This window comes from Chinchilla lanigera, unplaced genomic scaffold (assembly GCF_000276665.1).
Source record: "Chinchilla lanigera isolate Chin_1 unplaced genomic scaffold, ChiLan1.0 scaffold00023, whole genome shotgun sequence".
Lineage (NCBI taxonomy): Eukaryota > Metazoa > Chordata > Mammalia > Rodentia > Chinchillidae > Chinchilla > Chinchilla lanigera.
In genome coordinates this window covers 11,891,929-11,907,680 of record NW_004955424.1, presented here as the reverse complement: position 1 = coordinate 11,907,680, position 15,752 = coordinate 11,891,929, and the positions used below count along the sequence as shown (strand labels likewise).

Genomic DNA, 15,752 nt, shown 5'->3' with positions numbered 1-15,752 from the left:
ATTTCACTACTTTAACAAAGGAAGCAATTGCTCTTGCACGTTACCACCTCCCTTGTGGTTTCATCAGTGACATTGCTGTCATAGTTGAAGCTCTGAACTGGTTGGTGATGTGGCAGATGAGGAAGTGCCTGATGAAAGCGGTGATAGTGCTCATGGACAGGATGAAGCAAGAGGCATAGGTGGTGTGACCCAGTCTGGGCCAATTTCACAGTGCTTGCACCGATTTACACTCCAGCCAGCAATGGAGAAGTGTTCCTTTTTACCCCCATTGCCTCATCACATTTGTTATTGATTGATTTCTTGATGATAGGCATTCTTTCTGGAGTGAGATGGAATCTCAGTGTTGTTTTAATTTGAATTTCCTGAATGACTAGTGATGTTGAATGTAGTTGGTGGTCTGTTTTGCTGTGCAAAAGCTTTTTAATTTGATGTTATACCAGTTGTTGATTCAATGTAATATTTACTGTGTAATTGAAATATTATTCATAAAGTATTTGACTACACCTATATCTTCTAGATACCTTCCAGCAGACTTTGTTTTTTTTATATTTAGATCTGTGATCCTTTTTTTTTTTTTTCGGTACTGGGAATCGAACTCACGACCTTGGGCTTGCCAGGCAGGTGCTGTGCCAGAGAGCTAAATTCCCAGCCCCTTCTTTGATCCATTCTTATTTTAATTTATTGCATGGTTAGAGATATGTGTCTAGGTTCAATCTTCGGTATGTGGAAAGCCAATTTTACCAGTACCATTTATTAAAGAGATTATCTTTCTTCTATTGAAGGTGTTTGGCCTCTTTATCAAAGATAAGCTAGCTGAGTGTGCTTAGAGTTATTTCTGGATCTTCTATTCTGTGCCATTGATCAGTAGGTCTGGGTTTTTTTTGCCAGTATCATACTGTTTTTGTCATAGTAGCTTTGCAGTATAACTCGAAATCAGGAATTATAGTGTCCCCTGCTTTTCTTTGTTGCCCAGAATTGCTTTTTTTATTTTAGGTCTCTTCTGTTTCCTTATGAATTATAGGATTGTTTTCTCTACTTTTGTGAGGTATACTATTGGTATTTTGATCAGGAGTACACTAAATCTATATAAAAATTTTGGAAGTATGGCCATTTTCACCATATTGGTTCTGCCTATCCAAGAACCAGGGATATTACTCCATTTTAAGATATCCTCTTTGATCTCCATTTGCATGGTACTTAAGTTTTCAATGTAAAGGTATTTCACTTCCTTCTTTAGACTGATTCCTAAGTATTTCATTTTCCTGAATGTTATTGTAAAAATTGTGGTTTTCCTAACTTCTCTATCAGTGAGTTTGTTATTTGTGCACAGGAATGCTATGGATTTTGAGTGTTGACTTTGTATCCAGCTATGCTACTGAATGTGATTGTCAAATCTAGGAGTCTTGTGTTGGAGTTTTCGGGATCTTTTATGTAGAATATCATGTCATCAGAAAATAATGATAATTTAACTTCTTTATTTCCTATCCAGATTCCTTTTGTTTTTTTCCCTTGTCTAATTCCTCTGGCTAATGTTTCCAGAATTATATTGATCAGGAGTGGGCATGCTTGCCTTGTTCCTGATTTTAGAATGAAAGCTTTCAGTTCTTGACTATTTCATGTAATGTTGGCTGTTGATTTGTCATAGATGGGTTTTATCAGATTGATACAAATCAGGTTATTGCAATTTTCTGCAGGTTTTTTTTTATCCTGAATGGATATTGGACTTTGTCAAATGTTTTTGCAACTACTGAGATGATCATGTAGTTATTGTCCTTGATTCTGTTAATGTGGTGTATTACATTTATTGATTTGTGTATGTTGAACTATCCCTGCATCTCTAGGGTGACTCTTACTTGGTCATGGTATAAATCTTTTTGGTAATTTGCTGCTTTCAGTTTATCAGTATGTTCTTGAGGATTTTTGCATCTATGTTCAGTAAGGAGATTGACCTGTACTTCTGTTATTGGCCAGGTCCCTCTCTGCTTTTGTTACGAGTGTAATTCTTGCTTCCGGCAATGACTTTAGGAGTATTGCTTCCTTTGCAGTTTCTTTAAAGAGTTTGAGGAGTAGTGGGGTTAGATCGTGTCTAAAGTTCTTGTGGAATTCAGCAGTGAACCCATCAGGACATGAGCTTTTCATTGTTGGTAGTTCTTTTTTTTTTTAATTACTGCTTCAATTTCATTGACTGATGTTGGGTTATTTAGAATTTTTATATCTTCTCGATTCAGCTTTGGTAATTCATATTTATTGAAGACTGTCCATTTTTTCTGAGCTTTGCATCTTACTAGAATACAGGTTTTTGAAGTAGGTATTGATGATCTTTTAGATTTCTGCAGGATCCATTATGATTTTACCCTTTTCATTCCTAATTGCATGAGTTTGGGTCTCTTCCTTCCTTTTTTTTGTAAGGTTGATTAAGGCTTTGTCTCTTTTATTTAATCTTTCAAAGAGCCAACTCTTCAATTCATTGATTCTTTGGATTGTTTTCTTAGTCTCAGTTGCACTACTTTCTCCTCAGATCTTTATAATTTCTTCCCTCATAAGTGCTTTGGGTTTTACTTGCTCTTCTTTTTCTAGAAACTTGAGGTTCATTATTAGGTTACAAATTTGAGCTTGCTCTGTTTTTCTGCTATCGGAATTCACTGCTATAAATTTCCTTCATAGGGCTGCCCTCACTGTGTCCCATAGGTTCTGATATGTTGTATTAGCATTACCATTTAGTTGTAGGAAGTGTCTAATTTCTTCTTTAATTTCATCTGTGACACATTGGTTCTTGGAGGGTGTTATTTAATTTCCCTGTGTTTGTGACATTTTTGTGGTTTCTTTTGGCACTGATTTCTAATTTCAGTGCACTATGATCTTTTATGGGATAATTTTAATTCCTTTGCATTTACATAAGCATGTTCAACGAAGTAGTATGTGCTCTACTTGGAGAGGATCTTACATACCTATGAGAAGAATGTGTATGTTGCTGTTGTTAGGTAGAACAGTCTGTAGATATCAACTAAGCCCACTTGTTCAAAAGTTTGGTTGAGTTCTGATATTCTTTTGTTGATTTTTTTTGTCTAGTTGATATGTCTGTTTGCGACAATGGAGAATTGAGGTCACCCATTACAATTGTATTAGTGCTTATCTGATTTTTCTTATCCATTAGTGTTTGTTTTATATAGTTGACTGTGCTGCTATTTGGTGCATACATATTTGTGATTTTTTTTTTTTTTTTTTTTTTGTCTTTTTGAGACAAGGTCTCACTATGCAATTCAGGCTGACCTTGAACTCACTTGTGTAGTCCAGGCTGGCCTCCAACTTGAAAAGATCTTCCTGCCTCAGCCTGTGGAATGCTGGGATCACAGACATGTGCCACCACACCAGGCTCCATATTCATGATTATTATCTCTTTCCCCTAGATTGTTCCCGCATCAAATATGTCGTGACCTTCTGTTACTCTTCTTATCACTCTTGGCTTGAAATTCACTTTGTCTACAAATAGAATAGCTCTCCCTGCTTTTTTCCAGGTTTCTGTGGCTTGGAGTATTGTTTTCCATCCTTTGACTTTCAGTCTACGCATTTGTTTTTGAGTCAAATATGTTTCTTATATGCAGCATATTGTTGGTACTTATTTCATGATCCATTCTGCCAACCTGTTTCTTTTGGTTGGTGAATTGAGACCACTGACTTTGACAGTTATAACTGATACGTATTGACTTGTCCTTGTCATCATATTATTTCTGTGCTGTTGATTCCCTTATTTTTTCCTTCTGTTTAATTACCTGCCTTGCCAGATGGATTCATTGTATTGAGATTCTTGGAATTGTTATCTTCCTGCCTAGTTCTAGAATATCTTCCAGAACATTTTTTTTTTTTTTTTGTCTTTTTGAGACAGGGTCTCGCTATGCAGTTCAGGCTGGCCTTGAGCTCACTTTGGAGCCCAGACTGGTCTCGAACTTGTACAGATCCTCCTGCCTCAGCCTCCCCAGGGCTGGGATTACAGGCGTGAGCCACTCCAGAGCATTTTGATAACTGGTTTGATAGTCATGAATTTCTTCAGATGTTCTATATCAGGGAAGTATCTTATTTATCCATCAATATTGAGAGATGATTTTGCAGGGTAAATCAATCTGGCTTGGAAGTTGTTTTCTCTTCTGGCTTGAAATACTCACTCAAGCTCTCCCTGTCTTGAGGGTTTGTGTTGAGAAGTCTGCTGTGCTTCTGATGGGCTTTCCTTTATAGTTTATTTGTTTCTCTTCTCTAAAAGCCTTTAATATTTTGTTCTTGTGCTGAATTTCTGGAATCTTGATTATTATATGCCTTGACTGGCAATGTATTGGGTTGTCTGCTATACATAACACCCTCTAAGGTCTCCCATGTGAGGATAACACTATCTGTTGAAAGAAAATCATGCTATTTTTTTCCTGAAGTGTGTATACATTGTTTGGTGGAATATATATATATATATATATATATATATATATATATATATATATACACATTTTTTCATATAAGCCAAGCCATGTGATATGAGCTATTTCAATTATATTAACATGGAAAATATACTTTCCTGTGGAAATTAACTGGAGTAGCACAGATTACCTCACTTATTTCCAAAATCAACAAGAAATTTACTGAGTTCAGTGCTCCGAATATTATAATATGTTCTTTAATCTCCTAGTTCTTTCCCCATTGTCCATCACTATAAGGTCCTCTTCTTTTATTTGCCCATCCAATAAGTTCAACCAGAGTTGTGGGAACTAGAGGCTTAGAGTAGTTACACTCTGGGGCCTTCTCTTCTTCTCAGATCCACTTAATTACTGTGTACAGCACCTCCTGCCTAATCTCTGTGGACTGAGGGGACCCCCATATAGGCAGTGGCCACAGTGGTTCATCTGCCAACCAAAATGGTAACCCATGCAGTCATGACCAGAAATTAATAGTAATCACTACCCTTGAGCTGGGATCAAAGCACAGCAGCGTCCTTCAGGATCCCTGGGTACCAGTTGTTGCCCCAGTTTCTGTTTTAGCAGGAGGAAGTTGAAAACAGCCCCTACAGGCATGTCCTCATCTTTCCCAACCTGGAATCAGGCCACTGTCCTCCTAAGTGCACCTGACACAGTCCTGGCTGTCCTCTCTGACCCCTTCCTCTTGCTCACACTTCTTTGAATCAATCTAACTCATGCCATTTCTGCTCCCCAAATGGACCTCCGGATGGCACGGATTTCTCCATCTTCACTGTCTCACAATGGACAAACTACTCCTGTCTCTAATTCATCTTTCTGAATGCAGATGAGTCTTTGTCAACACTGAGCAAAGCCCCACCTTCAGTGAGCCCACTGGTGCAAAAGGTGGTAGGCAAACAAAACTTTCCAACAAATTAGACTAAAAGGTCTCCTTTATTATGCCTGACTCCACACTTAGCAGGGGTTCTGCCCTGGGAATCAGAGTACACTGTATATTGGTTCACAGTGGACATTCTTGACCAGGTGTTCTTCTAACTGCACAACTGTGTCTGGGGATCATCATGTGCCTCTGGGGTTACATCTTTCCACTCTAGACTCCTCTGATTCATGCTCCATGTGCAAAAAGGCTGATGACCTTACAGACATACTTCACACCATGTTTATTTAGCTCCTGCTAAAGGTATGTATATGGCTTTCCATCCTCCTGTAATAGAGTCCACACCCCATAGCCTCACGTGGACACCCAAGTGCCCTCACCTACTCCCCTCCAAGGGAAATTTGTTTAGCCACCTGTTCCCCAAACTGTATGTTTCTTCTGTGTTCAGATTTCTGTTCCTCAGCCTGAGGGGGCATCCCACTGTCCACTGAGGCCTGCTTCCTCATATCTGCCTCTCCTAGCTCTTATCACAGCTGCTGGGGCATCCACCTGCATCCACACACTGAAATCTCATGAGGAGCTCCTTCCCCCAGAAGACCCCACGTTGCCGCACCTCTGCCACATCCCTACTGCCTGTTGTACCTTGCCACGCGATAAGAATAGGGGAAATTTTGCACAGAAAGATTCGATTTTTCTGTCCTACTGCTTCAGGGAGCCTCAAGAGGAAAAAGCCAACATCTTCACTGTTGTGCAAAGCTACTGCACACAGGTAGAATCGAGCACGTTCGTGAAAGGGAAGCATTTCCTCCACAGAGGAGACTTCCATAGAGAGGGAACAGCCCTTCTGTTTTGGTCTTCCTGTCTTAGTGAGGTATGTGCTCAGCTCAATGTGTAAGAAGTCTGATGCCGGTGACTCTGAGCCACCGCCATGGCTCATGGAATCTGCCCACTGTCCCACTACCTGTTGGCTGGATGTCAGCACCGCTGGGGGCTCCAAAGGGCATATGTCGTAAAAAAAGGGATATCCACATGGTTGCTGAGGGCCTGAACAGAGGACAGGATGTGTGTAGCTGCTGTTTCTGGGTGGCTGAGTCTGCACCACATGATGCTGCAGGAAGAAGTGCAGCTGTGAAGGACTTTGTTACTGAGCTAGAAGAGCTGGACGCTGGCCTGAGATAAGAGAGCCCATGGCGAGAGGCAGTTTCAAGGCTCCTACCACGTATGTGCAAGGAACCATGGTAGAGTGTGCACAGGGCTAGGGGCATCACATGAGAGGTGCTGAGGCTTGAAGGAATCAGGATGGTGGTCCAGGGCTCTTACAAGCTTGAGGACCCTTGAGCCGTTCCATATTGTGTGTCCTATGAGATAATTTCCCAGGGATCAAAAGGTGAATCACAAAGATGAAAGCTTCCTGTGCTGGCGCTTGCCTGCCCCTGCACCTTGCTGTTGATGATTACAAAGGATTCATGAGCCAACCAATGAGTGGCATCCAGATCTGCTGACCAGAAGTGGGGCAGGTCCTAGACAGCCTCTTCTGAGAGTCAGTTAGAAGCTGAAGGCTGAGGCCACTGTGCACATTCTTGGCTCTGTGGTATCAGGTAAGAGGACATGGGTGAAATTCAGGCCTCCCAGTGTGGACCCAAAGATCCAAAAGTTCTTGCAAAATCTCAAACTTGGGCCAGTTTGGTCCTTGATCCTTTTATCTTTTCAGCATCCAATAGATTTATAATTGGGCAAAAGAGGTTTTGCTAAATCTGCTGGAGAGCACAGGATTACTACAATAGATAGACATTTGGAAGGGACCCAAGCACTGGGGATGCAAGGTCTGGCTGCCACATGTATATCATCTCAGTGCACCAAGAACTTCAGAGAACCAGAAATAGGATAATGCAGTTGTATTAGAGGGGAGTTTTGATACATGTCCTTCGTATATGTTATTCTATTAAAGCCTCAAACAGTTCTACAAGGCAGGTTGATTTCTTTCTTTCCTGTTTGCCAATGAACATATGCAGGCTTGTGGAGATTAAATGATATGTCAAAGGTCACATAGCTAGAAATGGGATGAAAAAATGGGAAGAACCATTGTTCAAGTAAAGTTTTCTGACCATCAGCTTCTTCTACTAGTGGTGGGCTGCTTCCTTCGGAGTGACAGCAGACGGATACACACTGAGCAAGATATCCATGGTGCCTTGGTGACCAGGAGTGCTGGGGTACTCATATGGCTTCGTCTTTCTCCTCCAGGGCTGCAAGGAAGTCATACACACAGGTTTGGCTGTGTCTCAAGGACTGTGAAATTTTAGACACAGAAGCAGCAGCATGGCTCCTTATCACATCCGCATATACCAGGAGAGTGATCGAAAACCAGTGCTGGACTTGTACTGCAGAGGCATGGCTGAGCATGTCCCTGCCACCTTCCGCCACATGCTGAAGCTGCCTGGAACCCTACTGCTTGAGCTGGGGGTGCCCCTCTCCCTGCTGCTGCTCTCTGGCTCTTGGCTCTTGGCTCTCATGTCCAGCCTCACTCTGCTCCCCTTCTTGTGGTTCCTCGCCAGACACACCTGGTATCAGCATGTGGTCACCTGTTTGCGCACTGATATGGCTGACATCACCAAATCCTACCTGAGTACGTCTGACTCTTGTTTCTGGGTTGCTGAGTCTGGGGGGCAGGTGGTGGGCACTGTGTGTGCTCTGCCAGTGAAGAATCCACCACCGGGGGAGAAGCAATTGCAGCTGTTTCACCTCTCAGTGGCCATGGAGCTCCGAAGAGAGGGGATAGCGAAAGCCCTGGTCAGGACTGTCCTCCAGTTTGCCCGGACCAGGGCTACAGTGAAGTTGTGCTTAACACAAGTATGATTCAGCACAATGCCCTGGCCCTCTACTTCCGCATGGGCTTCAGGAAGAAAGGCCAGTATTTTTTGAATATATTTTGGAGGCTAACAGGAATACCTGTATTTCATTTAATCTACCACTACCCTTCTGCTCAAGATGGGGGCCTGTGATCTATTTCCTTTGTATTAACCAAAACATGACTGAGTCTTTTGCAGTCACAAACAAACTGTGACATTTGCATTACAAATCATAAAGTCTCATTGCTCGTACCCATCTGTGTCCTGCATGTTTGATGGTGTTGTTCAGGCAGTAGCAGGCTTTCTCCATTCTGTCTTTGTGGATTGCCCCCACTTCACTTTCCCAGTGGCATGATAATGTTGTTTTAAAATCAACCACATCACAATAATAGACACACACTTTCTCAGGAGTTGTGGGCCGGCAGTTTTATTGAGTTTAGCTGGGACTTTGCTGGTTTCAGCATATCTGTACAAGTATCCTCAGTTGGCTTCTGTTTAGGGATCTGGGCTTCATTCTGTTCCAGCAGTCTAACTGAGACCAAGTTCAAGGTCCTTGAAGAGATTAAAACAAAAGTGGAAATGTGCAAAGGCTCTTCCAAATGCCTTCAGGAATCACATGTGGAAATATCCATTCTTAACAGGAGAAATTGAGCCAAATCTATAGCAGAGCAGGTGGACTCACAGAGCGAGAAGGTAGGATTCAGTCCTGTACAAAGAATGGGCAGTAATACGCTGCATCTTTCCTACTCTCTAGTGCTGTAATAGTTAGCCTTTCAGAGACTGGGTGCTCAAGTAGAAATCCAAAGCCCACTTATTTTTGCAACGCTCAAACCCTGGTTTTAAACGTGAATGTGGAATTTTTTGTTTAAAATGAAACAGAACTGTTTTCAGTTCTAGGCTCCTGGAGTGCCTTGGCTCGCATGCTGACAGAGAGGTCACTATGTGCCTACTGTGGCATGTGTACCATAGGTTTCCCACCACCCTAGTTCATGCAAAGAGCAGTGAGGTAGGAGGGGTCGCTGTAGAGGATGTTTTCAGAAAGAGACCTCGATACAGACCACACCTGGCTGAGTAGTCAGGAGGAGTTGTTCTTGTGTGCATAGCAAGAGGGGATGCTGAGAAAGTGACTGTCCTAGATCTGTCACTATTGGGACCCAGACTGAGCCCAGCCCTGTCCCCATAGGCTCCAAGAACAAGTTGCTTTGTTCTGACCATGTCATCCTGGAAACCACAGTACAAGGGTAAGTGGGCATGTAGGTCTGTGCTGATTTTTGCAGGATTTTCCCTGTTACAAGTTACTGCACCTCTAACACTAGGGTGTTAGTGCAAGTCTCTAACACTTGCACAGGGCTCTATAGTGAGCTCCAAGCCTTCGACTTTTGACTGAATCTGCCTGCTCTCCAGCACGCAGATGGTCCAGTTGCAATTTCCACACTTTACTCCGCATGCTGCTGCACTGAAAGCCTCCCTGGTAAATCCTTATGTATCTGTTCTCTAGTGAACCCCAAATGTACAGATCCCTTGACCTGAAATATTCTCCCCCTCCACTCACTCATACCACTGTGGGTCCAGAAATTGGGGCCCCTAATCCATCAGTCTCATCTTTGTGGAACATTTTTCTTTTTATTGTTGTTCTTATTTTAGTAGGATTTTTTTCTATAAAAGAACTTACCAAGGACTGTGAACTTGGAAAAAGAAAATTAAAAGTAATTTATAGCAATTATTTATCTTCAAAGTTCAAAACTGGTCAATTCACAGGAAGACTTCAGGGCTTGTGAAAATTTTCTTTTAAACATTCATTCTGTAGTGGAGTTTTCTAAGTAAAATTAAACCTCTTTCAATAATTGGCCCCCTGGTGTAAGAGGTACCATGGAATATATTAGCATAAATATGGAAAAAAGTCTTTAACTGTTCACTGTCACAGACATAATCAACATGGTCAGTTACTCTCAAAAGCTCATCTTTCTCTTTTGGTGCTACTACTCCTGCCCACCTGTAGTAGGTTACCCAGTGATCAACTTGTAACAGCCAGATGAACCAAATCAGCATGGTTGGGTGTGGGAGGCCAACCTGAGGATTGTTGCCAACATCATAAAAGGAGAATTGGAGGGGAAGACGGTGCACTGTTTATTGTCCTGGAGAAGCTTGTCTCATTGGTTTTCCTGATATGAACTTAGCTGTTCTCATCATTGGAGGAGTTTGGGTCTTCGCTGCTGCTGAGGATGGCTGTGGTTCTTTTCAGGGGAGGTCTGAGAATGGCTCTCTGGCTCCAGTGCAGATCCCTCAGTCTGCTTCACAGATCCTTCATCCTGCTTGTACAGACTTTAGTGTCCACCACTGACCTTTGGGCCTTCCCAGCACAGATCCTTGAAACAGACTTGCATGAAACATTGTGGTGGGCTCTAGGCCTCTAGTTGATTTCATAGAGGACATTGCCCTTGGCTCTAGGTCTTCAGCTGAACTCCTGCAGGACATTGTTATGGGATCCAGGCCCTCAGCTGGATTCTTTGGGTCACTAGTGTGTGGACAGATCTTCTGTACTCTTCTGCATTTGACTCTTTGGGTGAACACTATAAAATAATCATTTAAATTTGGTCCAGTGTTAAATCTATTCCCTTGTAAACCCTGACTACAACACCACCACTTGTGCTATTAGGTGTTAGGCTTGCACTGGTTGTGCTGTGGTCAGTTGGGAGAGCTGTCAAAGGCTTCTCAGTGGCTTGTCAACCAGTGGCTTTGCCTGAACTCTGTATATTAGTACAAGGCAAATCCACTAAACTATCATTGAAGAGTTTCCTCACTTTGTCTACATTTTCAAAGTCCTCTTTCTCAAAACTTTGCATCTGGCAGGACATGTTGGTGTTCTCCCACTGATAGGGCAAGACTGAGATTTTTGTCTTTAGAGCTTCATTCCCTCTCATTTGTTGGGGTTTTGGCAGGGGCCAAAGACAGAGGTCAGTGAACTGAGATTTTAATTGCCAATAAATTGCTTTTGGGATTTGTTCTCAGTTGAGTAAGCTTGAATTACTCTGTGTGTGTGTGTGCATGTGCATGTGCGCACGTGTGCAGTATGTCTCAGGAGTGGAGTTAGTTGAATGTCCTAAACCATAATTTGAACCTACAACACCGGTCACTACACTGTTACTATATAAGGGAGAGAAAGAGAGGATCATTGCTTGTTACTTGTCGCTTGCTGCTTCTCTGCTACTCTGCTGCTTTGGTGCCTTCTGCTCACCATGAACTGTTTCTCCTCTGTGATAACCCCAGTACATGCCACCCTGCTTTGGAGCCAACCAACTGGGAACTGAAATCTCTACAAACTGTCAGCTAAATAATCCTCTTCTCCTTTAACTTTGGATGTTGGCCATTTTGTCTTAGCAAGGAGAGAAAAAGTAGCTAAGACAGCAACTCAACCCTAGGTGTGCTGCCGACTCCCTTTCTCTTACCTGGCACCACATTTCTTCATCACCTTATCTCTCCTTAGGAAACCCCACCAAGCAGAGTTGTCTCTTTGCTACACTGTTGCATCTTAAGTGCTCATAACCAACCTGGTAAATAACAGCTGCTGAATCTACCTGTGCTGAATTTGAAAATAACAGATGGCAGCTTATGGACTCCAAGAGGTCAACAACTGGGAAGAGGCCATTTACAGGGAGGCTGAGCTTCAACTCAGCATCCTTCCTGCCTCCTTATCCTTGTCTCAGTGTTTGTTTCTTTGTCAGAATAATAGGAAACACCTGTATCTCATCTTGATTTAAAATAATATAATGTGGGGGGCTGGGGATTTAGCTCAGTGGCACAGAACCTGCCTGGCAAGCACAAGGTTGAAAGTTCAATTCCTGGTACCGGAGAAAAACCAAAACCAAAAAATAACAAAATAAATAAAATAAAATAATGTAATGTGTTATTTGAAATCCTTTTCCTGTAGTGTTTCTTGGTGTGTTCATAAGCCAAATTTAATTTATTTTCACTGAATCCCCTATTCAAATTCTGAGTTCATTGCCAAGTACAAAGATATGCAGACTCATGCACTTTTGATCAAAGAGTTAAATGGGTGATCATTCATGGCAAATTATTTCACCACATGTATTAAAAACTATGGAAGGCTAAATTAGATATAATTCATGGAGATTGATTTTAAGAAAATAGCTAGCCAAATAGGTTAAATATTAATAAAAGTCTCCTTATCATTACACACACTATTGATATGAAAAGTTAGAAGCAATCTAAACTGCCAGAAGGGGGGAATGACTCACTACATTGTACTATATTCCTGCAACATAATACCTCATGACCACAAATTTGATCATGACTATTTTAATGAAAAAGTTCAAATATAGCACCAAACAAAAACACTATAACACAATATCTTTTAATTAATTTTAGGAAAATATAGTTAAAAAATAGGCACAGGCACACAAACATCAGAGAGAAAGAAGGAATGGCTACACCAAATTGTAGCAGCAGTTGTGTTTGGACAGAAGATTGTTGGTGAGTCTCTGCATAATGGGGAGGATGGAAGCATTAGCTCAATGGAGGCTGTGGGCCTCACTTTCACAAATGAAAAAGGAGGTTTAGGAATCCACTTGTCTTTGCTTTGGCCAGCTCTGAGAGTCTAAAGGATCCTAGGTAAAAGTATGGTCTCAAGTTACACCCACTTACCTATAGAAGGCAAGCAGTGTCTTATTTTGTTTTAAATGTTTAATGAATCACGTTAATCTATGCAAACTAGTGGCATTTAGTTCATTACAACATTGTCCAACCACTGTATCTATTTGTTTCCAAAACATTTTAACATCTCCAAAATAACTGCACATTATTAAATAGTTACTCCCTATTTCTTCTGTCCAGCATAACCACTCTCTACTTTTTACTACTACCTATTCTGGATATTTCCTGAAAATGGGATCATTCATCTTTTTTTATTTTAAAGAGGAAAAAACAATAAAAACAATGATACAGAATTTTAAAACAAGATAATAGGAAATTAACCATGGTTAGTATATTATGTATTGTTATCTTCAAATAGTTGCTCAGATTACAAGATATGGGCATGCAAGATTGATCAAACAATAAAAGCACAAACAGTTCCCTTCAATAAACTAAAAGAAATGAGTGGTATAACTATCTCAGCTATCTTGTGTGTATACATATTTTTCTTTTCCCTTCCTTCTTTTTCCTTTTCTTCATCCCAGTTGTTCTTTACTTTTGGCCAGTTTCTTTCCCTTTCACAGTATCTATTGTATATTTTTTATCTTATTTACTTTTTAAATTTCACACACTAGGGAGACAATATGATGTTTACATGTAAGAGTCTGATTTATTTCACTTAAGTGTATGGTCTCAAGTTGCATCCATTTACCTATAAAAACCTCAAGTTTATTCTTCTTTATAGCTGAGTAGTACTCCATTGTATAAAAATATCACATCTTTCTTATTCATTCCTTTGTTGTATACAGGCAGAAACCCCATCCAACCAAAATCCCACAGGGGATATGTATAGGTCAACAGCTGCGCCTGCCTAAATCCATGGGAGACGTACCAGTCAAAGTGTCACCCAGCAGGTTTACTGGTGCCAAGATACATGAGTCAATCAGCAGCTCTTGAGGTTACTGCAGGGAACAAGTTTTATATATTAAGCCTCATAGCAGTGAAATAATTAGCTTTCTTTGTTTTACTGTTTAACCATCATTTCAAGAACACTTGACTTAGAGAATGGGCAGGAAGGCAGCTCATACTGAATATTAGTTTGTCCAGTTCACAGCATCACTCACATAACAATTCCCTACACATCATGATCCATATCCACTGAGAATGGCCCTTTGACTTGACAAGTCTTGGGAATGGAAAAACAAAAACTCTGTTTTCAAAAACATGGTGCCAAAAGTCCTAATTTTAATCAAGGATAATACAGACAATACACAAAATGAAAAATGGAAGATAACACTGGCAATAGCAATACTTCCTTCTAATGAACAACAGAAAAATGCCAATGTTAAAAGTTCTTTTTCTTTCAGTTTTAAGTCTTTGCTGAGCATAGAACTCCTGGAAATGAGACAGGTTCTGTAACCTGGTCCTAAAACTTAAACCATGGGAAAACTTAGACTAAGTCAGTGGGACCTCTCTGACTCTGTTTGCTCCCTCCTGATAAAGTTATACGTTCTTAAGGATCTCCTAGGTCTGAAAGGATTCAATTCTATGACTCATAGGTATGAGTTGAGGTGAGTGCAGGCTCAGGGGCAGCACAGGGTGGGGAGAGGCCGCTTTTGGCCCAGAGAGCACATGCAACCAGGACCTCTTGGATCTTCAGTGCCCAAGGTGAGAGAAAAGGCAGTTCACTGAAAGAACTCCAAACCACTCTAGCACTTAAAGGCCATTTGAAACTATTTCATTGCTGGACCTCATGGAATAGTTTGTTGCTGGAGTCTTAGAGACTTCCTGACTGCAAGGACCTTAGGAGAAATTATACTCAAATATAGTGAGAATCTGTCACACTTACCCATGTTTTCTTGGCCCTCTAGCTTCCTCCAGAAAATGTCCACACCCACCATCCCTTGGAACCTCCAGCTCTCTGCAGCTCTCACTTCCTGTGGTGAGCAAAGCCATTTCCTTAATGGCAAGTGCCTGAACCCCTCCAGAGTCTCAGCTCCAGCCCTCAGTTTGACATGGCTCCTGCCTCAGGCTCTGCCACCTCATCTCAGCCAGTCCTGGCTGGTGCCTATCTTAACCAACATACTAGCACAACTAGGTTTCCAGGGATTACTGGCAACAGCCAGATGTCCACTCCAGCTGTCTCTTACCCCCAAATTTGGCGGTGGGATGTCATGAGAAGCTCTGAAAACAGGTCTCTCTCACTTGAAGCCTTCACATTGACTGTCACTGACCATGGTACAGCACGTGCTTCCACGTCTGTGACAGCCCGTGTTAGTGCCATCATTTCATGTATCCATCACTATTTGCCAGCCTGGTTCAGGGGGCACCACTACACATTCTTTTTTTTTTTTTTTTTGTAAGAGAGCAGTACATGAGAAACAAACAAAAAAATAGAACAGTAGCAGCATACCAGTATCACGAACATAAACAAATCAAAGCAAGAACATTCAAAGTGATAGAGGGTCTCAAGACATAATTAATACAAATCAATAGTGGTTGTTACATTGCATATTGCTATCCTCAACTACATTGCTCAGATTATCAGATGTAAGAATGAAATATTGCTCAAACCATTAAAGAGAATAAGAAAATAACTCTTCAATAAAACATTACAGATAATACAGAGTTTCACTGACAAGATGGTAGGAGTTCACCATTGTAATTCCATTGCATATTGTTACCTTCAAATCAGTTGCTCAGACCGCCAGCCACAAGCATGCAAAGTCAATCAGAACATAAAAAATTGTGAGCTTTAACTGCTCATTTCAAACACCATCAGTACACAACAGCAATACAGTCATCACACCTAATTATATACGTATATTTATGCTTTGCGTTCCTTCTTTCTATTTTCTTCTTTCCCTCATCCCAGTCGTCCCTTCCTTTGAGCAATTTCTTTCCCTTTCCTATCATCTATTGTAC

The 15,752-nt window shown here is 41.3% G+C and overlaps 1 protein-coding gene and 1 long non-coding RNA gene across 9 annotated transcripts in view; one reads left to right on the top strand and one right to left on the bottom strand.

Moving 5' to 3' along the window:
• The first annotated feature begins 6,877 nt into the window (after positions 1-6,877).
• On the top strand, positions 6,878-8,423 carry LOC102009733 (probable N-acetyltransferase CML1). The gene is given in 3 exon segments (XM_013514700.1): positions 6,878-6,929; positions 7,573-8,140; positions 8,143-8,423. Coding segments are annotated over 2 exon segments (681 nt in total). The 5' UTR covers positions 6,878-6,929; positions 7,573-7,647; the 3' UTR covers positions 8,331-8,423.
• A 165-nt stretch (positions 8,424-8,588) lies between these two features.
• The window catches only part of LOC102008434, a 24,606-nt gene continuing 17,442 nt past the window's right edge, over positions 8,589-15,752 (bottom strand). The window contains exons 7-9 of one of the 8 annotated variants that reach the window (XR_001234207.1): positions 13,720-14,764; positions 8,860-8,883; positions 8,589-8,729 (exon numbers count right to left, since the gene is read on the bottom strand). This is a non-coding gene — a long non-coding RNA (uncharacterized LOC102008434). Of the gene's footprint in view, positions 8,884-12,533; positions 12,803-13,719; positions 14,765-15,752 lie in introns of those variants that run through there. The other 7 variants (XR_001234210.1, XR_261052.2, XR_001234209.1 and 4 more) reach the window with 7 other exon arrangements.